This window comes from Megalobrama amblycephala, linkage group LG1 (genome assembly GCF_018812025.1).
Source record: "Megalobrama amblycephala isolate DHTTF-2021 linkage group LG1, ASM1881202v1, whole genome shotgun sequence".
NCBI classification, from domain to species: domain Eukaryota; kingdom Metazoa; phylum Chordata; class Actinopteri; order Cypriniformes; family Xenocyprididae; genus Megalobrama; species Megalobrama amblycephala.
The window spans coordinates 72,451,725-72,477,585 of record NC_063044.1 but is presented as its reverse complement, the minus strand read 5'-3'; the positions used below and the strand labels follow the sequence as shown (position 1 = coordinate 72,477,585).

Here is a 25,861-nt window from a genome sequence, read left to right as displayed (position 1 = left end):
AAAATTAATATTAATAGTAGTTATTAAGATTAATGTGGTTTGGAATTGGTAAAATGTGCATGTAAAAAAAAAAAACAAATATGATGAAAATATAAACTTGCATAATTATTGTGCATGCACTGTAATACAGATGAACAAATTATAAAGTTGGGTTGCTGAATATACGATCCCTTTCTTCAAAAGCACTTATTGTAAATGATATGATTATAGATTGTAACCTAGATGTGCTGTGTTTGACAGAAACCTGGCTCAAACCAGACGATTACATTACTTTAAATGAGTCTAAACCCCAAGATCACGAGCCTCATCTGAAAGGCAAAGGGGGAGGTGTTGCTGTAATTTATAGTAATATCTTTAGTATTACTCAGAGTGTTATGATACAGAGGGGTCGGACACAGATGTAAAACAGGTAAGTAGTCTTTATTGAAACCAGTGAGCAGATATGGCAGTGCAGGAGTGATAGAGATGAATGGTGATAGTTACAGTCCTTTTGTGATTGCAGGTTGAAGAGTCTTTGATATCGCTGGGGCTGGAGAACGTAGGAGATGTAGGAGCACTCACACGGAGACGAGGAACACACTGGGAGATCGGGAAGCACAGGAGACAGGTAAGTAGCGAGCGGGGAGTCCTTGAGGTAAGCATACATGTAAGTATACATGTATATATATACTTATATATACTTGTATATATACTTGACATTTGACTTGACATTTGATATTCAACAGTATTCTTGACATTTATTCAACAGTGCTTTGATCTGCCTGCATTGACACTATTCTTGAAGAGCTGCTGTGCAGCAAAAATTATGTACCAGTTATCAGTGTAAAGCTGCTTTGATACAATCTGCATTGTAAAAAGCGCTATATAAATAAAGGTGACTTGACTTGACTATAGCAAAACGAGACCGGACATTGAGTGCTGGGTGTGAGTGCTCTTTATGCTGGTGTTGATGGGAGTGATAATGATGTGCAGGTGGCGGTGATTAGTATTCTGGTGATTGCGTGCGTTGGGATTGGTGCATGGTGGAGCCTGACGTGTCTGTGACACAGAGGAGTTTCAAATATAATTATTTTTAAGTGATTGTTCTTTATGTCACTGGGTCCTAACTGCGTTCCTAGAGGCCCCCCAGTATGGCACATTTTGCATGTTTCCTTAATTAAACACACCAGGTCATCAGTTCATCAGCTCATTATAGTGACTCCAAGACCTAAAATGGGTGTGTCAGACAAAGGAGACTTGCAAAATGTGCACTGCTGGGGGGCCTCCAGGAACGTGGTTGGGAACCACTGCTTTATGTAGACACAGTTGCTCCTTTGCACTTAAAGAAGATTAAAGAAAATATTCCAACACTGTGGTACAACGAGCACACCTTGGCCCTCAAGAGAGCAGCCAGAAAAATGGAGCGCAGCTGGAAGAAAACAAAACTAGAGGTTTTTCATATTTCGTGGAAAGACAGCACTATTGCATACAGAAAGACCTTAGAAACTGCTTAATCTGCTTATTTTTCCACCCTTTTAAAAGAAAACAAACACAACCCTAGGTATTTATTTGATACAATGGCTAAATTTGTGACTTTTCAAAACAGCACAGCAGTAATGACTTTATGAACTTCTTTACTTGCAAGATTGATAATATTAGAGAGAAAATTATAACCATGTATCGCATCATCGCAGTATCGCATCAGACAGTGCATTGTAGTGTCCTACAATGAAATTGATCCTACAGAATTAGTCAATTACAGACCGATCTCACATCTACCTTTTTTGTCAAAGATACTAGAAAAGGCAGTATCCTCACAATGTTGTTCCTTTTTTTTAGAAGAAGAAGAAATTGTATCTACAAGGATTTCCAGTCAGGATTTAGACCATAACATAGCTCTCATTAGAGTTACAAATGATTTGCCCTTATCGTCCGATTGTGGTTGTATCTCTCTGTTAGTGTTACTGGATCTTAGTGCTGCATTTGATACTGTTGACCACAACATTCTTTTGAATAGACTCAAAAATTATGTTGGCATTAGTGGAATTGCATTGGCATGGTTCAAATCATACTTATCTGACCGTTATCAGTTTGTAGCAGTAAATGAAAAGGTGTTATATCGATCACAAGTCCAGTATTTAGTACCGCAAGGCTCAGGTCTAGGACCATTGCTTTTTAGCCTGTACATGCTACCCATGAGAGAAATTATTAGGAAGCATGGCATTAGCTCTCACTGTTACGCTGATGATTCACAGCTCTTTATTTTTTTTCCGGCCTAGATAAACTTACCAATTCACAATTTTAATGGAATAAGCTGTAAAGACCACCCTTCGGCCCAACGAAGGGAATCCAGCGGTCTGGGTGAAGGTATAATGCATGTGTGTCTTTTTAACGCTCCTGTGAAATTCACTTAATTTTTAGATTCAGTTTTACTTCACATTTAATCTGACTCGTTTCAAATGTTTATTACATTTAGATTGTGTTTCTATTTATGAATTAATCCTAACTATTGGTTATGTATTAATTTAGATATTTGATTATTCTGGGTATCCCATATTCTCAATTATTCATTCATTAGGGACCTGATATTGAATAGAGAATTCACATCAGCTGATTGTGTTCTCACAGACACAAACTCGTCAGTTTTGATTCTTAGTCAGAGGGTGCAGAGTTTACTAAAGCATTTGAGTCTAACCGTTCTATGCTTGTTCATACAAAAACACAGTTTTCTTAGTCACAATACTGCAACTTAAGTCAGTGATAGACAGAAATCAAAAAGTCCCACATGATGTGCTGCATGCTCCTTTCATTGCGCCTTCAGTTTGACCTATCCTGATGCAGATTTGCAGAAACACCAGAGTCCACTTAATCTACTAGTCATAATGATTTAAGAATAATACAGAATGAATCAAAAAGAACATTTTATTTGTCAGGCAAGAATGTATTATGCCAATTACATAGTTAGACAATTAGAAGCCAATTCAGAAATAATAAATACCCTTAAATACCCAGACCAGAACAAAAGGGTTGTAAATATTTACTATGCCAACACCTGGTTTCAGGGGAGAGGAGAGGGTTATCACATATCTTGAAGAGACACCACCCAAAAAGGAGAACAGAATGCTCATAAGTTTTCAATCTTTCTCATAATACAAGTGACTGATGTGAAATTGAGACCATTTTACCAATCACACTGAGACAATTAAAACATGAAAGTGAAAAAACAATAGATTCACAACATCATACGTAATATTTAAGCTTTCTTGGAGAACTTTCAGTGACTTGAGTCAGGGGGAAAGGAAGGAAGTGTGTGTGAGTGTGTGTGTGTGGGGGGGATTTCCTGGGGGGTTGTCTTAGTAGGAAAATCAAGTCTTTAATTAATTTCATTAATATGTGACTGCATGTCTGTAGGCGACTGCGCATGCGTGAAGCTGAGACTTAATGTCTCTTGTGCATGTTTGCAGCCAGATCCTAGTGGAATTAATTAGTTAATTAATTAATTCAATTTTGTGTGCTTTTGTGTGTTTGTGTGATTGTTTCATTGATTGGAGTCAAAGTTTGAGATCTGTGAGGGGAATTGATTGGAATCAATCTCAAGTGTTGCTGCTGCCATTTTATTTCTACTCTTTTGACATCTTTGACAGATCAAATCTGTTCGTTACTTTACATAGATTAAATATACTGAACAGATACTGCTAAATACATTGAGCGAGACTGTCCTCCAAAAAAAACGACCCTATAGGTCGTTTTTCAAGCACCTTATTACGACCTATATTTACGTTTTGAAGTCATGTGCCCTCTAGTGGGCGTAAAAATAATGACAGTGTCGTGTTATGTCTCTTGTCATGAAATGATGTATGACTGTCATTACCAATCAAAATGCGTGTTCATTTAAATGCAATGTGTGGACTTTTTACACCATTTCTCCTATTTCCATTTAGCAAAACTATTTTTTTATTAACAACTACACCCACCCCATCCCTAAACCTACCCTTAGTGATTTATAGTGCACTGCATACACACTTTATGAGCACATGTGTTCCCTGGGATCGAACCCACGATCACATGATCACATGATCACATGATTGCATATTGTTATTGCAATGCTCTACCAATTGAGCTACGTGCAACCCGAAATATGATGCAGATAAAAGGGAACAATGCATTAAAATGAAATTGTACTGTTGTCAAAAGGGGCACAATTTTAGCAAACGCTCCTATGGGTCGTATTTCATGAATTAAAATGAAAGTGTCCTGTTGTCCATAGGGGCGCCACTTTAGTAAACGCTCCTATGGGTCGTATTTCAGGGAAGTGACAAATGACCTATATGGTCGTATTGGTTGGAGAACATTTTGCATTGAGCCTATAATGAACCATGTGAGACTTTTAAAATCTATTCATAATAATATAGATATGAATACAGTTTGACACTAGAAACATGAAAGCTTTGGTGCTTTTAATGTTTTTAAAGTTTTATAATTATTGTCAGTTTCTGCACATATAAAAACTGCAACATGTTAATGATCAAATTACTTTATCACAGCGAATGTAGTCATTAGAAAATCAAACTATATTTAGATTCATATGGATATATTATGCTGCTGTAGTTATTTAGCTGTAGTGGTTGATGAAGATGAGTGGCATTATATTATCGATGTTTTATCCATGTCATATTGTGAGAAATAACAGTATTAAGGCCCGTTCACACTATGAACTATAAAGATAACAATTAAGATAGCGTTTTAAAAATCATTCTATTAAAGTATAGCAGAGTTCACACCACAACTATAATGATGAAGACACAAAGAAACAATATTGTCGGATTCACTTTCAGAACAATTTTTCTCTGGCTGATGAGTGTTTTTGATATTGATATATTGGTATTTACCTGTTGCAAAGAAAAGTGATTTGCTTGCTTTTAAGTTAAAGCCATATAAAGATGTTTTAATGCTGCTTAGAAAGTACCTGCAATCCTTAAAACAGTGTTAATGTAGAAACAAATGTATTTGACTTCCTCTTTTTTGTAGAACAGCATGAGATGAGCAAAAGTTGTGAAAGTTACTGAACGTAATGTTTTGTAACCAACAACAGAGCTTATCGAGAGGATACACGGGGTGAAACGTGTTGAAATCACCAACGGAGATGAGATAGACGAAGACTACAGTGAAGAAGAGCAAAGAGTGCTAGAAGAAGACAGAACATGGGTAAAAAAAATAATAACCCAACAAATTTTAGAGAGTTGAAGGTACATATTAGTGTGTAAATGGTGCTGCGGCTGCTTCATTGACAGCTTTTGTACCTTCTTCAGAGACCTCAGTTTGTCCTACTTTAAACCAAAAGCTTTAGTGTAGCTTCATCAGATGAGAAATACAGTTTAGATGAACTTTATGCATCAGCATTATTTCAGTGGCTGACATTCATGTGAACATTTACTTTATGGAACCACAGATGAATCTGAAATCTGATCATTTGCACCTCTTCTCTTGAACCTTTGTGCAGTTTTAATCTGATTCACTTTCCATTTATCATTTTACTAAAGTTTCAAGACTGTCCTCATGAAAACCCTCAAATGAAATTACTAGCAAGGGCATGTACCAAACAGGAAGTGGGGCTGTTTTATAGAAATACCTTTGCATATTGATATTGTGTCAATGCCACAAACTAACTAAGAATACCACAAAAGTTTAATAATCATGTTATCAAAATCTCCTGGAGGCGTTAAAAACTGCATGTGTTAATTACCACAATGGGTCAAAGATATGTATTTCAATTGTGGTTATGATTATGGTTGGCAACCCTACTAATATTATTTGACAATTAGTTAATAGTCATATGCCTCAACAAGTAAAATAATTACACAATGATACCTTTGCAAATCATTAGATAATGATTAAAACAGACAACTGAAAGATGAAATACATTGTGGTAATTACTTCTGTGGTCTTTTTTTCTAAGAGTCATGTGATTTAGAGAGATCAGAGATCTCAGTAACATGCAGATCCTTTCTGATTGGCTGACAGGCATCTTACGTAACATGAGTACACTTATTTAAACCCACAATGTAGTGGGAAAAAGAATACATCGAAAGAGTTCAAGAAAACAAGACACATCTCTGATATACTATCCAGCAGAAACACTCAGTTTGCTGTTCGGAGCACATTTCCTGAGGTACTTCTTTTCCTCTTTCCTCTTGTACTATTTTCTGTTTATTTTGATAAATAAAAGAATTAATTGTTATTCAGTAAATATATATATATATATATTAGCATTAAAAAAGGCCTATGTGATATATATTTTTATATATAAAATATAAAAATAGATTTTAGAAATACAGAAACAAAATTATTTTAAAAAGTAAAGATTCTGAAAGCATTGAAGGAGATCCCATAGCCTATTTAATATAGATTTACAGTAGTAACAATAAATGATATTTTATTATAATATGATTAATATATTTTAAAATATGATTGTTTCATTATAAATATGGGTATTATCTCTAAGATGGATACCCAATTTGATATTTGCTATGTGAATCTAACCATGTCATGTCAAGAAATGGAAAATTAAAATTTCCTAAATTTACTCATCCCCCACGTCATCCAACATGTTCATGTTATAGTTTTTGAGGAAAACATTCCAGTATTTTTCTCCATATAGTGGACTTGAAGGTCCAAACAGCAGTTTAAATGCAGTTTCAAAGGGCTCTACATAATCCCAGACGAGGAATAAGGGTCTTATCTAGAGAAACGATTGCTCATTTCCTAAAAAAAAATAAAAAAATAATAAAAAAAATAAAATAAATCTACTCTTTAACCACAAATGCTCGTGTTGCACTGGCTCTGTGATCCACCAAGTATAAACTATATAAAAACATTGTTTGTAAACATTGATCTACTGGTTCTTGTCACAAAAATGCAAATCTTTGTAATAATTATTTGTGTATAATTGTGTTTTAAATCTAGTCAGAGTTCCAGTGTTCTCTGAGAAACGATGGCGTTGTGGACTGTCTATCTGTCTCTCGGTCTTCTGGTCGCTTTGAATGCTTCAGGTAAAACTATTATTCCACGTCTCACATCAGAACTGTTATTTTAACATGAATTGAAGCACATCTGGGACTCTGTAATGACTGATCAGAAGCAGGAATGATCTAATACAGTATGTGCACCTGAGTTTGTCTCTGAATTATTATGATGATATTAAGACCTTAAAACAATTATATCATTATATGAGCCTAAGTTATTGATTCTTATGAATGTATTTATATTATTATTTTTGACAATAAAATACAACAACTTATTTGCCTGTGTGATCTATAGTATATAATTATTATTATCAGTCATCGTAGTAGTAGTAGTAGTGGCACTTCTACTGCTGCTGCTATAAGTTCTGTTTTAAAAATATAGTATTTCTTTATTTTTTAAGTGGAAACGCATCCTGTTGGAAATAAACTCTGTAGCGGTAAGGCTTCTCTTGTCTTCTACTCTTGTCAGTGTTTATGTATAGTACAGTTGATGATCATGTTCTCCAGCATGTTTTAAAAATGTTCTAAAGAGCATCTTAGAAGCAAAAATCTAACTTATGTGACTATAAAGAGTGCAAAATCTTAAATGTCTTTCTTTTCGCATCATGACGTTTCTTTGAAAATGTAAGAAGGCTTTTAGTGTAATTTAAAGGTACACTATGTAGCTTTTTATGTTCAAAATTATCAAAATTTAAATGAGTCAATACATTAGTCCTTCTTCCAAAACGCGTTTTTGTCGTATATATTTTAAACTTGCATATTTTAAATTGCATACATTCATCACTTGCCCGTGTGTGTCTCATCCTATCCATGTGTGGGGGGTGGGGGGGCAAAAAGAGAATGAGAATGAGGCAGAGCTCGTAATAAAACAAGAACCAACATTAGCTCGGCTTTAAAACGTAGGGATTGAAATGTTGTAAAAAAGCGATGATAATGTTTTTATTACTCGACCAGTGGGTAAGGTATTTTATTGAACAGATAAACTGCCATATGTAGCTCTCTAACAGAGTTAACTGTAAATCATTATCTATTGTCAAGGGTCACCTTTATCTACACAGTCGTGCAAAGCTGAAGCACAACCAAAGAAAAGTTGCATACCTTTTTGTTTTTTAACCGGTAAAGGGCCAAAAGTTAGATAGTGTAAAAGATAGTGTACCTTTAAATTAGAGTTATTAATTTAAATACATGAAAGGTCATTAATGGTCAAATAAATATAAATAAATAAATAAATAAACTTTAATTTAACAGTGTGTACGGAAGGATGGACTGCCTATGGATGCAGATGCTTCAAGTTTTTCAGTAACCTTCAAACGTGGACTAGAGCCGAGGTATGATACATTCAGCTTCTGATATGACATAAAAATATTCTTGGTTTAAGCTCTGTAAACATCTGTGACACCTGTCAGTTATCATAGGAAAGTCATTTCAACTTGTTCCTCAGTTTAAAAACCAAATATATATATATATATATATATATATATATATATATATATATATATATATATATATACAAATATTATAAAAGAATATATATGTTAACAGTAAAGAAATGACAGTGGAGCTCCAGGATGTGAACAAACATCACTGTGATAATACTAAAACATTATAATGATCTGAAAATACAGACACAACACATTTCATGTTATCATGAGAGGGTCACTTAAAAACTTTATCTATGTGAAGTTATATCTAATCTATATACAGTCTTTTGGGTTCTCTCAAAGATATTTGCATTCTCTCACTAAACCTGTTCTGACAAACACTTCCTGTTTAATTTCCCGCTGGCAGTGGTTCAGAAAGCTCTGTGTGGTTCATATTTTGAATTTGGACTCATATATAAAGAAATGCTTTTTAAATAGAGATTACTATTCTCCCTCCGTTCTGAAAACAAAACATTAGACAACTAAACAAAATAGAATGTAATTCACTTGACAAAATGTTCTATTTAATGTTTAAGTTAGTCTTTTTATAAATATTAATTTAAATTAATTTATGTTCAATAAATGAATTGTTTAAATTGATGAATCAAATACATTTTAATAGTTTCTGGACCCCACCTACTAGTGTAATAAAAGATTACATTGATCTAAGTGATATATATATAGATTGATCGTGGCAACATTAATGTTTACAGGCATTTATGATACATGTATTTCAAATACATATAAAATAGGATTTTGTAACTTGTATTTGATAGGGTTGATGAAAATGGCTTCCATATATATTTTGTATCGAAAAACTTTAGTGTTTTGTATTTCTGTCATTTTAAAATACTGTAAAATACTTTTTAAGAAGTCTACATGATGACGTCATAAAAATGCAGCCTCTGATTGGTGCTTGCTCAGTAGTTTGCCCAGACTTACTGAGATCAGAACAGAAAATTGATCCATATGGAAGGTGTTCAAGGTACAAAATAAAATTTTTGCAAAAATTGCTATAATTTTTAAGAGTTCATGTTAAGTTCTGGTATTTGTTTTAGTAGCCTAGGTTACATATGTTCTTGAAAACTATTATACTGAGCAGCAGTCCATCAGTTGTGCACTTAAACAATAATAATGATGCGTTCACGCCACAGTAGTGATTACCCTGGACCAAATGACAAAAAAAAAAAAAAGATTAATTACTTTGACCTTTGACCTTTTGACATATGAACTTGACCCCTCCCCTCCCCCACAGGACCACCCAAATATTATCCCATCCCTCGCATAGTTGACCGTTGTATGAACTCCATGACCTTGGGGTTATGGAATTTAAATGGCGATTGACCTTTGACATGAGTTATGAATATGTCCATTGATTCTCTGCATTTTGAAATATCTATGGTATTGACTTGCGGGTCATTTGGGTGGATGATGGACGATTTTGGAACTTTGATGCCATATTTGAAGTCCTGATGGTGATTTTTGAACTTTCGGGGTCACACATGAGCAGATGTGTGACAACATACGCATTCCGGCCCATAGGACAGTCTCATCTCATTCTCTCTGCGTAAGTGACAAAAATAAGATTTTAATGAAGAAACAGCCAGATCAAAATAACAAAAGAATAAACATGGTATATTTTATAAAATAGAATACACATACATACACACAAACGTACACACATGCATTTCAAAAACTGAAAAACATTCACATCTCCAAAAGATTTTAATACGCTGAATAATAAAAACAGTTACTAAATTTACTGAGACTGATTATTATAGTTAAATATAAATATAAAAACATGGAAAAATGTTTTCTTCCTGCAAAGATGTCTGAATGGGTTAGCAATTGCTTTTAGTTTGAAATATAAATTTTTAAAAATGTGTTCATATACGTAAAGAAATATTTATTTTAACAATGTCAATGCAAAAAGGTTCAGACATATAAGACATGGTTGCTTTTATACTGGATATTCTCTCCCCTATATTTTCAAAAATATCATTTAGTATAATTTAAAATGGTGTTTTTGCAAATGGGGGTACATTTTGGTAGTTAAAAAAAAAAAAATATATATATATATATATATATATATATATAACATTTTGCTTTTAGTTTATTGAAATCTAAAAATCTCTCACTGACTCTCTCTGTCTCTCTGTCTCTCTCTCTCTCTCTCTCTCTCACACACACACACACACACACACACACACACATTTCAAAAGTGAAAAACATTCTGTTCTTTGAATGAAGATGGTAATAAATAAAAGTATAACAATGTTATTAATAACACACAGTTACTAAGTCAATTATATACCAGTTATCACTGTAAAGCTACTTTGACACAATCTGCATTGTACAAAGCGCTATATAAATAAAGGTGACTTGACTAAATTTACTGAAACCAATTATTATAGTTTTACTTAAATGAAAATTTAAAATTTCTTACTTGTTGATGTCCTTTAACATGAAATGGCTTACAAACTATCTCACTGTCTCTCCAAGTGACTTGCAACAATGCATGATAGTCACAGAGACAGAAGGGGAGAACGGTGGATGAAAAAATATTTTGTTCAAGCTAACTTTTATTTTTAAAGCATAAATGTAAAAGTTTAAATTACATCTTTTAAAATTAAACATTTGTTCAAATGAAATCTTTTTAAATAAATCAAATATTTGACGTTTTATTTATCAGTGTATGTGTAAAAATGTATGGGTCTCACAAGCCATCTCTTACATTGTGTAACATTTTCAATAATTCACTATGAAAATCACCAAGAATTTTCACAGAGAAACAATGATTTCATTCAGACCCTGTGATGCCTCGGGTTAGTTCTATAAAATGAACTTATCTCTATTTTAAATTGAAATGATTCTAAATATAAATAATATATAAAAAAGTTACTAAAAATTATTTAAACAATTTAAATATAGGCTAAATTAATATATCAATTAAAAATAAATATAAGACAGCTAACTCATTCCAGAGTGAATGTTTTTGTGCTAAATTTATTTCAAAGCACAATCTTAAAAGTTTAAAAATAGTCTTTTAAAATTAAAATATTGTTTAAATTAAATCTTTAAAGATTTAATAAAAAATCAAATATTCTTCTTAGAGGTCTACAGTATCAGGATAACATCTGATGCCAATGGTAGAAATGATTTTGCTTAAATTTAACCTAAAGTAACAACATCTGTTCAAAAACCTGTACATAGTCATCTCAGATCTTATCTCTCAAAAGATTCAAGCAGAAGGGTTAGGGTTAAGTTTTTGAGGAAACAGCATGTTAACTATAAATAAATAAATAAATAAATATATATAAATCCAAACATGAAGGTGTCTGTGTGTTTGACAACTCACAGATGCAACTCGCACATCCCTGTCAAAATGACTTCTTTTTTTTTTTTTGCTCTTATTTAGCTTAAGTTGCATCTTTAAGAAAATCATTATGCATTTTCAGAGAGGGACCCTCTCATTAATGATGGCCTCAGGATATAGGCTGATGAGGTGATTTACAGATCAGTCACTTCTCTATGTTGCCACTTGACCCCCAACAATTTTGCATGGGTGTTAAACACCCTACAAGTAGTCATTTATTTCAACTGTGTTCATTTCAAAACAGCATTTTTCAATGGAGTGAATCTACACATCTGAGGTCTTTCAGAGACATGACTTCAGGATCAGTGGGGCTCTTGAGAATATTTAATTGTACTTAAAACCAAAGATCAGGCCAAATCCCCTACATGACAATGTCCACATCAGAGTCTGTACTTGAAAATATCTTTGCTGTTAAATGTGTTTAAAAAACCTCACATGTAAACGTACATTTTTTTTTAAGGTGGCGCATGTCTCATAGATCTATATGATTTACTTTTCTTATTTCTATACTTTCAGTTCCTAATAAATATAAAGTAAACCTAAAGAATACTGCTGACAAATATGTTTGCTGCAATATGTTTTTAACAATTAGATTACCTTACTCCAAACAGTTCCTCACACAATGAAACCATAAATGCTCATGACAATGACACATTACTATGTAAGATATGTACGATAGTTTTACCAAAAATCAAATACTGTATTACATTTATAAATAAATAAATAAATAAAAAAGTAACATTGTTTTAAAGTTTAAATAAAAAGTTAAAAGCAAGCGTATCTTCATATCATGTGTTCTGACACAATTTTTGCATTATAAAATTCATGGTTGTTATTTTTCCTAGGGTCATGCTAGCATTATCAGCCTCTTAAATATGAAGTTAATACATGATGAAACAAGAGAATCATGTTACCAGATTATTTTGACACAACTTTTCTAAGAAATATGTTTTTGTTTGTTTGTTTTTAAATACAACTAAACCAGATAACACAATGTTTTTCTTTTGACAGACTATTAGACAAAAATGATTTTCCCCAGTGGTGTTGGAACAGGACTTATTTAAAAGTTTTGGTCATTTTCAACATGCATTATACAATATTTGTACGTTAGTATCAAGGGTCCACACCATGATGATTTTAATAATGCTTCAGATCAGAATCCAGATTCCAGACCATTGTGTTGAAAGCTATGATTACATTCAGGTTGAGGTGGGTAATCAAAGTTACACACTGTAGTAAAGTTATAGATACATCTCAAACATGATCTTTGTACAATTTTGTACAAATTAAGTGAACACAATAAATTCGCAAATCTAAATTCAAGAGGCCTACAGTAGTAACTAAGAAAGCAGCAACATTATGTAAGAAAAGTGTCATACTGCATGCAGAAGTCCACTCTTGATTTATTGTGATAGGTGTTTTTTATAGGTGTTCATCACATGTGTGATGAACACAGACCATTCATTTAAGCATCTTTTAGATGAACTTTTGACAAAACCAATTCTTTTTAACAATTAATTTCTTTCAACATCCCAGCATGACGTTAAATAATACGTGTACATATTATAGTACACAGTTTTGTTAGAGTCTATGCCACGCTGTTGAAATGCAAGCTCATTTGAGAACTATAGCATTGCATACACTTTTAAAGAAGAAATTCAAACAATCATTATACAGGTATTATACAATTTAGCATGCGTGGATGACATATAAGATACATTTAGCTATAATGTAAACATAATACAGAAAAGCTCTCTTCTGATCTATTGCAAAAGATTGTAAATGCCATTTTTTTCCACTATCAGTCTATCACCCTACTTGCAATTTTGGTTAATTTATCATTTGTTAATTTTGTTAAAATACAGTTTTAGATGACGACTGCTCTCTGAGTTTGGTCAAACATACAGCTACTATATATGAAAATGAATGAAAACATGAGAGATGTAGTACTGATGTTCTTTTTGATGTTCTGATGTTGTCTTTCTGGTCTGTCTGCGGTCATAAGACACATAATGCGCTTTGAACAAGTCTTGCTGTTTTTCTGGTACGTTCTGTTACATACTATTACACTTAGTTACAGCTGTGAAAAAAATATTGCCTCTGTACTCTAAACAAGACTTCAATAAAAAGTAACTTGATTAGTTATTTTAAGTGAAAGGTTAGTTGATTCGGGCCCGTTTTATGATCAAAATTGTTTAACATCTCTTAATTTTTAGTATATGCTCCTGCTTAAATATTAATTGTTTTCATTTACAAAGAGGTCAGACAAAATATCTTATATATATTCATAAATAACTATGATAGTGTTACAGGTCCTAGGTACAGTCAGGTGTCTGTTGGAGAGAGAGCGAGAGATGATTAGGACTCTGTCGTTAATAAAAAGTTTCAGCGTCATTAAGACAAGCTCTGTAACTGTATTTGTAAATACATTGAAATAACTGTAACCATACAAATATCGGCTATGAATAACTAAAACAATGCCTAATAACATACACACATGACTCTAACACTTTCACAAACCAGACTGACCCCAGGTAAGGATACCTCAAATACCCAACTCGCAATAGTTAGAGATCTTGACTTTATCCACATGTTTAGGGTTCACTTCCATTCTTGTCCTCATAAATTTTATGTTTCTTAGATTTTATTTACATTTTTTTGAAACACAGTGTTTTAACATCTACATTCTTTTTTCGTCTGTAATTGTAATTTTGAGCGTATTTGTTTTCCATTACCGTTTTACCCATTACCGTTTCACCCATTTCATCTCATCCGAAAATCAATGTTTTCTACACATTTAGGTGTAATGCGATGTTGAAATTGCACTCTCGCTGTTCTCTGCATCTCTTTTTTCGTACCATTTAATTGATTTAATAAAATGGAGGTGTAACCATACACTTACTCATTTTATGTACTGTATTATATTTTACGGTATAGAATGCAGAGCAAAGATCTTTGAAACATTGTAGCCTGTAAAACATTTAAATGACTTCAAACGCCATATATAGACGGTTACCCTCCAGGGGTTAGAGACAGCGGGTGTTCACATTCTCTCTAGTTAAAGCCTACAGGCCCTACCTGCTGAATAAGCTTTAGGAAACTGTCTGCAATGCTAGAATGGCTACTCCACAAGCTCCTGAAACTTCTGTTGAAAGTTATATTAAAACGGAAGAAAATCTTCCTTACGCTCGGCAGAAAAAACACAGGATTAGTTTGACCAAGTTTCTTCATGAAGATGAAAATTTTGTGAAACAGGAATTTCTGATGGCCGATGTTTATGTGGGCAGTTTTGTTTTTAACAAAGTATCACGTACGGTTAAACTCTATGGAATTTTTTGAAGAAGAATTTACATCACAGACACCTTGTGTGCTTTTTTCTACAATCGTATCTGGACCGATCTGAATGGGATCGCTGGTAAAAGCTTTTACATGAACGAGTGGGATGGAGTGACCCCAAACGTGCGGTACAAGGTGATAAAGCCCAATGATGTCGTAACCATATCAACCTGCTGGAACAAGACGATTCATGACCAAAACCTCATTAAGTTGATGAAACCCCGTGATGGATATGAAATGGACTTTTGGTCTCAAGGCAGTGACGTTTCTGACGATGAGTGGGACAGAGACTGGCCGCTTCCAGAGGACGATCCCTTCGAATTCTGCATGTCTACAAACAGTCTATATTTTGAGTGGAGCGACGTACCTGCCTTACATACCGTCTTTTTAACAATAGGCAAGTTGTTTAATTCGAGCTGAATTCATTTGAAGCGCTGCTAAATGTTTAATCAGTCTTAATTAAAAAAAACATCATCAAAGTAGTCCATGTGACATCAGTGGGTTAGTTAGAATTTTTTTGAAGCATCTAAAATACATTTTGGTCCAAAAATAACAAAAACTACGACTTTATTCAGCATTGTATTCTCTTCTGGGTCCGTTGTCAGTCCGGGTTCACGACTCCGCAGTGACGCTGCTGATGTAAGACGCTGCTGACGTGTTATCTGGTGCGCCAGAGCTTCGTTTACAGTCTGAGGGAGACGCACGCTGTATTCAAGCTATTCTACATTGTTTGTATTTTGGTATTGCTATATTTTTTAAAATGGTGCGTAAGTGTGCATGTCGCGGATGTCCTAATCGCCAAAAACAATGACGTAAAAGTGCATTACCAACGCCAACAGATGAAAGGATTCAATGGAATCAATTCAATGGAAAGGATTCCGGAAGAAAAGACAATGCTGAATAAAGTCGTAGTTTTTGTTATTTTTGGACCAAAATGTATTTTCGATGCTTCAAAAAATTCTACCTAACCCACTGATGTCACATGGACTACTTTGATGATGATCGACTACCCTTTACCATTAAAAGCATGCAAATGGATCCCAGCCTGAGTGATGAATCATTACAGATATGTAATGGATTAATAAAAAAACAGATCATATAATTATACAAATCATATATAAATTATAAAATAATTCTAAGTAATTATCATTAAAACAAATTCAATGTTAAATTTTTGTTTTTATTCTATAATGACCTTTAATTTGGAGGAAGAGAAACTGGGGGAGTGAATTTATTGTGTTGGGTGTGTCAGTGTCACTTAGCTTAGGCCTACATCTGATTTCAGGTCCAATTTCGGTTTGAGATCTCTGACCCAGAACATAACCTGCCCCGGAGCATAAGTTACCATGGTGATGAACACAGATAAAAGTCAAGTTACGCTTAATGGTACCTAAAGCTCAGGATTGGCGCAAACTAATCTGAATCTTACCTGGAGAATACGGCTTCATGGTACAGGCCCCTGATCATTTGCTTCTTTTGTTTATTTATCTTATGATATTGCTAGTACTCTCCAACTGCTGCAGCATGAAAACATTGATCAAAAGATCAACTAAGAATATAAAAATGAGTACTTTAACAGCCATTTAGTGTTGTGTCATTTATGTTGCGGTCCTGACCTAGACCGGAGCCGTAACATAAATTGGGGGCTCATCTGGCCAGGTTGGCCATGTCAGATAGTCTAAATTAAGGGCTTGTTCATTCATTTTCAATCTAAATTGGGCGTTTGTCCATTGAGAATAACATACATTAGGGACTCGTTTAGTGCAGGTAATACATTTTGGAGGTTTATTTTTTCAGTGAAGGGTAAGATGAATTGGAGACTTGTTTATGACTTGTTGAAGTCACCATATGTCACGGATTCGTTCAGGACGTATCAATGAAGGTATGCGGCAGAATTAACCATGTGTTTGTTTGCCTGGTAATTTTCTTTTGGTGCGGGACGAGTTTACGGTCAAACATGGAATTTGATTTAACGTCGTTTATGTTATCTCCTACTACAGAGGAATTTAACAGGTGTCGTAAGGATGGGTAGCGCCGGAATGGGAGGAATGTTGACGAGTTGTTTATTCAGAGGAAGTGTGCAGAAAGAAGTGGAAGAGTCGGGGACACATACTTAAAAAGGAGAGGGAGAGCACCTTTCATGACACAAATTTGCATCTGTTGTGAAGTGAACTTCATGAGCGAATGAAGCAAGTAAACTGAAAATGTTCAAGCGTCCAACTATGTGCGAATAGCGCGATAGTTTCCAGTTCACGTGGACTTTAATGTATGGAGCTGTCTGAACCACTGCCAGAGGGAAATTAAACAGGAAGTGTTTGTTCAAACTTACAACAGGTTTTGCAAGAGAATGCAAATATCTTTGTGAGAGAAAGGAAAATCTTTGAGGGAACACAAAGTTTCTTGGGGGAACGCAAAAGTTTTGAAATATTTTTTTTCCTCCCATTCCATTTTTTTTTTTTTTCACCACATGTCTTTTTATTGGTTTCATAGATTTTAAACTTCACAGATAAAATAATAAAAAGTATTTAGATGGTAATTGAAGGCATGTCGCATATTTTGGAATATTAATAAAAAATACATAATTTTTTTATAAATAGTGTTCTTTGCTCATGTCTTTCCTTCTACAGAAAGCCTGTTTGGACTATGATGGGAACCTTGCTTCTGTACACAATCATTTGGAGTACATGTTTCTACAGAACCTGATTAGACACGCAACTCAGGGCGCACCGAAGACCTGGATCGGAGGCAGTGATGCTGCTGAGGTATGCAATTATTTTTTTGATCATGATTTTTGTGCTACTGGGCATTTACAGTAACATTCACATTAAAACTTAAAAACATTTTTCAAAATGCATGAGCATAATTGTGTTTTTATCATTTATTTTTGGTCCTCAGAACAGTTAGTTTATTGCATTGGCAGCCATGAGAGGCACCACTCACCATGATGATGTTATACTCCAGTGTCTGTATTGTGAAACTCAATGTGAAATAGTGTGGCTGATAGAGATAACTGAGTGATTTAACCCTTTCTTACATAGTTTTACATATTCTTTACTGATACCCTTTCTGTAAAATAATTTCTGTTTAGATTTCTGACATGTATAAAGTGGGGTTAGGGTTCATGAGAAATCAACTTTTAGATAAATAAAGATAAAATGAAGCCATGTAAAGCTGTGGACATAAACACAGTGCTGTTTTTTCTCTTCTGTTCACAGGAGGGAGTTTGGTTCTGGAGTGATGGAACCAAAATGAACTATCAAATATGGTCGCCTGGAGAACCCAATAACAATTACAATGAGGACTGCCTTGAGATGAATTTTGCCAGTAAGTAACTTCTGTTAATGCTCATGAAATAACATGATAAATGATCCATCAATCTGAATTGTGTAAGTCCATCCATCAGAAGATTAGCAGATACTGCTTCATGTCATACTGTATATCCAGAAACTAGAAAATAACTTTTTTCCAGTTTGTTGAATTCAGGAATATTCAACACAAAAAAAATGTTACTGACTACTTTTAGACATCAAATACTGATATGTCTGTGTCTACCATCCCAGCTATAAGAACGTTCTCTAAATATTCAGTGTTGGTTCTGGGAACATTAAAAATGTCCAGTTTTCTTGATGTTTCAGGAACGTTTTTATAAGTTATAATGTTCCTCAAACGTTCTTTCAACAGAATTTGATCTAAAATCCAACATTCAAGGAACCTTAATGTTAGTAGAATGTTATTTAAAGGATAGTAAGATGTTCCTGAAACCTTCTTTCAATCATTCAAACACCTTCTGTGAACAAACACTGAAAGAAAGAGAAATAAAAACACAAACTAACTTTCTTCAGCCACAGCCTTAGATGAACTGAAGATAAAATACATTAAATCTCTGAAGATCTGATTAAACAACTCCACAAACAGCATTACCAGCTTCACTTATTACTACCCAGACTGACTTTATTTCTGTCACACGTCTACAGAAGCTCTTACTGAGAATTAACAGAAGTTTAGATGTTTCGTTTGAGGTCACCATCATGGAGGTTGGTGGTTGCTTCAGTTGAGCTATTGAACCCTGACTGTTGCTTCTTTATCAGCAATCGCAGGTGTTTTATTTTAGAAAACATGTCTGCATTGATAAAGAAGATCAATGTGTCTATTTCAATAACAGACAAACAACTGCATTGAAATGGTTTAAACAACGGCTTTTTTCTGTAATTACTGATTTAAAAAATTCCAGTATCAAACTCAACCAATGTGAAAAATATCACTTGCAACACTGTCATTATTATCTTTCTGTTTAAAACATTGTTTTGTGTCATTTATACACTCATAGACATCAACATTCAGCATATGAAACACAACAGTGGTGACATGCTTAATGCCAGCATACAAAACACATCCATGGTTCCCAGCATGCATTGCGACATGAATAAATTATAAAGCTGTTTTTTTTTTTTTTTATTGTCACCATTGTTGAGGTTTGTATGATGAGTGCTGATCTCTAAGTGTGTCATTTTGAATAGTTTTGAACAATCCAATATAAATCAATTCAGTGTTAAAAAAAAAAAAAAAAAACATTTCTATCACATTTGAGTAGATTATTTCCTTCCACTTCAATACCAAAAGTAAAGAAAACAATAAAGCAGTTTATTAAACCACTTAAATGCAGTTGTTTGTCTGTTATTGGAACAGACATGCTGATCTTCTTTATCAATGCAGAAATGTTTTCTAAAATAAAAGACCTGCGATTGCTGATAAAGAAGCAAATCTATAACAGTCAGGGGTCAAGAGCTCAACTAAAGCAATCACCAACCTACAAGATGGTGACCTCAAACGAAACATCTAAACTTCTGTTGATTCTCAATAATAATAAGTTAGTAATAAGTGAAGCTGGTAATGCTGTTTGTGGAGTTGTTTAATCAGATCTTTAGAGATTTCATGTCTTTTATCTTCAGTTCATCTAAGGCTGTGGCTGAAGAAAGTTGTAGTTCCCTTATCAGTGCTAGTGGGCAAAGCGTACTCGGCAGCAGGTCAGGCTGCGGCGTGCTTGCATACTGTGTCCATCTTGCAAGCATATCAAGCTGACCTGCTAAAGGATTTGGGGAAAGTGATGAGGTGGGGGCAGATCTCATTCAGGAGTTGCGTCTTACTGCCGATCTCGCCCTCCGTGCCACTAAGGAGACGGCCAAGTCAGTGGGCCGTTCTATTGCAGCCCTAGTGGCCACGGAGCGGCATTTCTAGCTTAATCTCACTGAGATTAAGGACAAAGATAAGACATTCCTCCTGGATGCCCCACTAAATCCTTCCAACCTGTTCGGTGACGCTATTACATCAGTCACTGAAAGGTTCCAAGAGGCTAAGAAACAGTCTGCAGCCTTGCAGCAGTTTCTGCCTCGACGGGCCCTCTGCTGGGCGAGAGCAGCAGAAGCCGAGTACAAGCTCCTCGCACTACAGACAACAGCAGAAGCAGAGCGTTGCTATCCGTACTCCCCCTCCGAGGAGCTGGGATGCGGGGCAATGCTCTCAGGCGAAGCCTTCTAAGGGCAAGACGGATCTGAGGGTCGTCATTGCTGCTAAGAGGGCTTCGTCTAAGAAATCCTGATGCCAGAACAGTCAGGATCCTGAGGGTGGTCCCCTCCAGAGATAAATGGCGTTCACCTCTCTCTACGGTGCCCGCTTGTCTTTGGTGCCCTCAGGGGGGGCGCTCTGCCAACCCCGCCACAATGCCAGGGCGCAGTAGTTCCCCGTGTGTCACCCGAGGGTGGTGCACTCTCTCTGCAACCATGCCAGTTGTTCCCTGCCGGGGCTCCACTTCAGGGCACTGTGTTGGCTGCCCATATTCCACCAGAGGCCAGCCTCGAGCAGCTGGTTCCCTTAGTAGATTTTTTGTCAGAGTGGAAAAATCTGTCAAAAGTATCTCAATGGGTCCTGCGCACAATAGAAAAGGGGTATGCAATTCAGTTCAGATCACACCCACCCCGATTCAACGGGATTTTAACTACTGTGGTAGATCCCGAGCAGGCTCTGGTGTTGGCACAAGAAATACAGACACTCTTGCGAAAGGAGGCTATAGAGAGGGTCCCTCCTCCCAGCAGGGAGTCAGGCTTTTACAGCCGTTATTTCATTGTGCCAAAGAAAGACGAGGGATTGCGTCCAATTCTAGATCTACGTCAGTTAAATCGAACAGTAGCGAAGCTCAAGTTCAAGATGCTAACAATAAAGCATGTTCGGCCTAGCATTGTCACCCCGCACCTTCACCAAATGTGTAGACGTGGCTCTGACGCCCTTGCGTATGCAGGGCATCCACATTCTAAACTACATAGACGATTGGTTGATTCTGGCTCAATCAGACCAGATGGCGGTTCAACATCGAGATGTTGTTCTCGCTCACATGAAAAGGTTGGGGTTGAGACTAAATGCAAAGAAAAGTGTGCTTTCTCCAGCTCAGAGAACCACTTATCTAGGCGTGGTATGGGATTCGGTAATTATGCGCGCCGTTTATCTCCGGCTCGTATATCGTCGATCCTCACTACCGTCTCAAACATAAAGCTAGGCCAGTCACTCACTGTCAAACAGTTTCAGAGACTGTTAGGTCTTATGGCAGCAGCGTCCAACGTGAAACCCTTTGGCCTGCTGAACATGAGACCACTTCAGTGGTGGCTCAAAACCAAGGGGTTCTCACCGAGGGGGAATCTATTTCGTATTATCAGAGTCACGCGGCGATGCTTACGTGCTGTAGTCATATGGAAGCAACCTTGGTTTCTGTCCCAGGGACCTGTGCTGGGGGCTCTCAGTCGTCGCGTCACGCTAACGACAGATGCATCCCTCACGGGCTGGGGGGCGATCATGAGTGGTCGCTCAACTCGAGGTCTGTGGCAGGACCATCATCTTTCATGGCACATAAACTGCCTGGAGATGATGGCGGTATTTCTAGCATTGAAATACTTCCTCCCATATCTCAGGGGTCATCTTATGTTAGTCCGTTCAGACAACACATCGGTGATCTCATACATAAATCATCAGGGGGGGTCTGACGTCACGCCCCTTATACAAGCTGGCGAATAAGATCCTCCTTTGGTCCCAAGGGAAACTGCTCTCCCTCAGGGCAGTGTACATCCCAGGGTACCTGAATGTGGGAGCAGACATCCTGTCAAGGCAGGGGCCGAGGCCCGGGGAATGGAGACTTCACCCCGAGGTGGTGAAGCTTTTATGGGAGAACTACGGCGAAGCCCAAGTGGACCTGTTTGCGTCTCGAGAGACGACTCACTGTCCACTGTGGTTCCCGATGTCAAACCCAGCACCTCTTGGGCTGGATGCTATGGTACAGCCGTGGCTGAGGCTACCACTGTACGCATTTCCCCCCGATTGCTCTGCTCCCGGGAGTTCTGGAGAGAGTTTGCAGGGATGGGGTCTGTCTGTTATTAATAGCCCCGTTCTGGCCGGCCCGAGTTTGGTTCTCGGACCTGGTATCTCTCCTCGACGGGTCTCCGATGGAGATTACAATCAGGAAGGACCTTCTCTCTCAGGCGGGTGGTTCTAACCCCGGAGTTATGGAAGCTGTGGGCATGGCCTCTGAGGGGGCACAGCTCATAGATTCCGGTCTCTCGACTGAGGTTGTTGAGACCATACTCCAGTCCAGAGCTCCCTCCATGAGGAAACTCTATACCTTGAAGTGGAGATTATTCACTTCTTGGTGTGAAAATCACCAGTGGGATCCAGTTAACTGCCTGGTTAGCGCAGTGCTGGACTTCCTACAGAATAGATTTTCTTCAGGGTTATCCCCCTCCACGCTAAAGGTGTACGTGGCGGCCTTAGCTGCTTACCACGCTCCTTTCAGTGGGGTATCTTTGGAGAGACACCCACTCATTACTCGTTGCCTTCGTGGCACTTTGAGGCTTAGACCTGCAGCACGCACGAGAGTACCGGCTTGGGATTTGGCCATTGTTTTACAAGGCCTTTCTATGGTTCCCTTCGAACCCATCGAAGAGGTTCCAGAAAAATTCCTAACACTAAAGACAGTGTTTCTGATTACTATTAAGTCTCTCAAGAGAATTGGAGACATACAGGCCCTGTCAGTATTTCCATCGTGCCTTGAATTTGTGCCTGGAAATGTTAAGGCTTTCCTTTATCCCAGAGCAGGATATATACCCAAGGTCCTCACTAATCCTGTGTAACACAGTTCGTATATACGGGAATAAGGAGGCGGGAACCACCGAACATTCAACAAAACTTTAATACCAAAATAAACAAATACAAAATGAAAGTAATGCCGGCAGACCCTCGTGGACGTCTGCCGGCCACACAAACATAATAAAACATAAAATAAAGTCCAGGCCTGGTCCTCTCTCGTCCTTCACTGTTGTCGCTCCTCCTTTGATGCTCCCGGAGCTCCTCCGTGAGAGACTCAAGGCCGGTGCGCTCGTTAACTCTCGCGCCCTGGTCGCCACATCCTGTGAGACTGATTGCACTGCAAGCCTTCTGTCCTCCTCCTTTTGCGTCATCGGACCAGGAAAAGCTTAATCTGCTGTGTCCGGTTAGGGCACTGGATGTGTATGTCCACAGAGCTGCCATGTGGAGAAAAGCTGAACAGCTGTTTATATGTTTCGGAGCACCTAGGAAGGGTCTCCCGGCATCCAAGCAGAGAATGAGTAAGTGGGTGGTTGAGGCCATCTCACTTGCTTACGAGTCAGTTGGGCAGCCTTCACCTTTGGCTGTTAGGGCTCATTTGACCCGGAGTATGTATGCTGCCTCTAAGACTTTGATTTCAGGGGTTTCCCTAAATGACATTTGTGATGCGGCAGGCTGGTCCTCACCGCATACATTTGTGAGGTTCTATGAACTTGATCTCGGCTCCACTCCAGGGGCACAGGTGTTACTGTGAGTTGTGCGCTTCGGCCTCACACGAACGGTCACTTGCTCATATGGCAACGTGGGGATTATTGTTCCCGTAGCGACTACGCAGCGCGAGTTCCCTTGAAAGGGAACGTCTCGGTTATGTATATAACCTTAGTTCCCTGAATAGGGAACGAGACGCTGTGTCTCATTCAGTTTTCAGAAGCTGAATAAGAGTGTTTTCGGGCTGGCTTTATGGTTCCTGGTCGGTGACGTCACCTGCCTATAACATTCCGTCTCTTGATTGGACAGATTTCATACATGCTTCATGACGACATCACACAGAGGCGTTCCCATAGCGACTACGCAGCGTCTCGTTCCCTATTCAGGGAACTAAGGTTATATACATAACCGAGATGTTTGTGTTCTTATTTCTCTTTCTTTCAGTGTTTGTTCACAGCAGGTGTTTGAATGATTGGAAAGAATGTTTCAAGAACATCACACTAACCTTTAAATAACATTCTACTAACATTAAGAAAACTGGACATTTTCATGTTCTTGGAATGTTACAAATCAACATTCTAGAATGTTGAATTTTAAATCAAAATTAAGTTGAAAGAATGTTTGAGGAACATTATACGTTATAAAAACATTCCTGAAACGTCAAGAAAACTGGATGTTTTTAATGTTCCCAGAACCAACACTGAATATTTAGAGAACGTTCTTATAACAAAATTCTGTTAGCTGGGATACTAAATAAACTTTAAATAAACAGTTTTTGTTGTTGTTGTTGTTGTTTTTTTCATAATGATAAAAAGCAACTCTTTTTTTCTGTCTTTCAACAGATGGCAACTGGAATGATGAGAAATGTCATGAAAAGAGGCCCTTTATGTGTGTGAAATGAACCAGCATGTGAAAAATCAATGTAGAAGAAACAAGCTACTTTGACTACTTTCCATTAGAAATGTTTAATGGATGCTGATAAATATGTAAACGGTCAATTTTGTTTGTTTGTGTTTTTTGTGCACTCTAAAAACTTTTACTATTTACTAAATTTATTTGGAAATTATATATTTAAAATTTTAAAGCAGTGAAATCAATTATATACACCGTATGAACTGTGTAAATGTAAGCAAAAAAATTAAGTAGATCTAAGTAACTGCATTTGGTACATTAAAAAATAAAATTGAGTAAACTTAATTGGTGAAAAATATTTAAAAAAAAAACATTTATGGGCAATATTAACAGTTTTTTTATGAGTAATATTAATTTTTTAATTTCCTTTAAACCTTTGTAAAATACTCACACAACCAGGTATACATGACATTGGGATTTATTTTCGCTGAGTACAGCATATTGTATACAAATTTGCCTACAATTAAACTCACGTGTTACGACCCCCAAATTAGTCTAAGGGTACAGGGGTATAACATTTAAAACTGACATTAAAAAGAAACATACAAACAGTGTGCAGAACAGGGAACCATGAAGCCGAATGAATATAGTGCAATAAATGTATATATATATATATATATATATATATATATATATGGTATGGTACTTTGTTACAGTAGGCTACTTGAGTACTTTTTGAGAGAATCTGTATTTTACTTGAGTTTGAAGGAAGTTCTTTTTTTATCGGCACTGTAACACACATTTAGATTAGATTAGATTAGATTTAAATCATCAAGTTTTCAAAAATAGAGGCAAATAATGTGTGAAATTTGCTAGGATACTCGCCAAGACGGGCATGTTGGCATTATTTTTTGTATTAATTTGTCCGCTAAAGCTTGAAAGAGAACTCAGTATTTGCGCGCTGTCTGAAACAAGCGTGTGCGCGCTTCGGATGAGCGCACACACAAATCTTCTCACAGTGCACGCGAGTTCTCTTTTGCTTCTTA

General features: G+C 36.5%; 1 protein-coding gene across 2 annotated transcripts; it reads left to right on the top strand.

Annotated features, from left to right (window-relative positions):
* The first annotated feature begins 6,038 nt into the window (after positions 1–6,038).
* Positions 6,039–24,961, top strand: LOC125248223 (galactose-specific lectin nattectin-like). 2 transcript variants are annotated; one of them, XM_048159955.1, is made up of 7 exons: positions 6,039–6,148; positions 6,943–7,028; positions 7,403–7,438; positions 8,250–8,329; positions 17,762–17,896; positions 18,350–18,458; positions 24,806–24,961. In XM_048159955.1, exons 2-7 carry the CDS (start codon positions 6,971–6,973, stop codon positions 24,862–24,864), a joined length of 477 nt encoding a protein of 158 aa, XP_048015912.1. In that variant the 5' UTR covers positions 6,039–6,148; positions 6,943–6,970; the 3' UTR covers positions 24,865–24,961. The 2 variants fall into 2 exon arrangements, with proteins under 2 accessions (XP_048015912.1, XP_048015916.1); XM_048159959.1 differs by having other exon boundaries at positions 6,048–6,148; positions 6,947–7,028.
* Positions 24,962–25,861: the final 900 nt, after the last annotated feature.

Coding starts and splice junctions, on each gene's coding strand:
- LOC125248223 (XM_048159955.1), top strand. CDS start 6,971: ATGGCGTTGTGGACTGTCTATCTGTCTCTCGGTCTTCTGGTCGCTTTG. Junction 7,029..7,402: donor GGTCGCTTTGAATGCTTCAG/GTAAAACTATTA, acceptor TTATTTTTTAAG/TGGAAACGCATCCTGTTGGA. Junction 18,459..24,805: donor CCTTGAGATGAATTTTGCCA/GTAAGTAACTTC, acceptor GTCTTTCAACAG/ATGGCAACTGGAATGATGAG.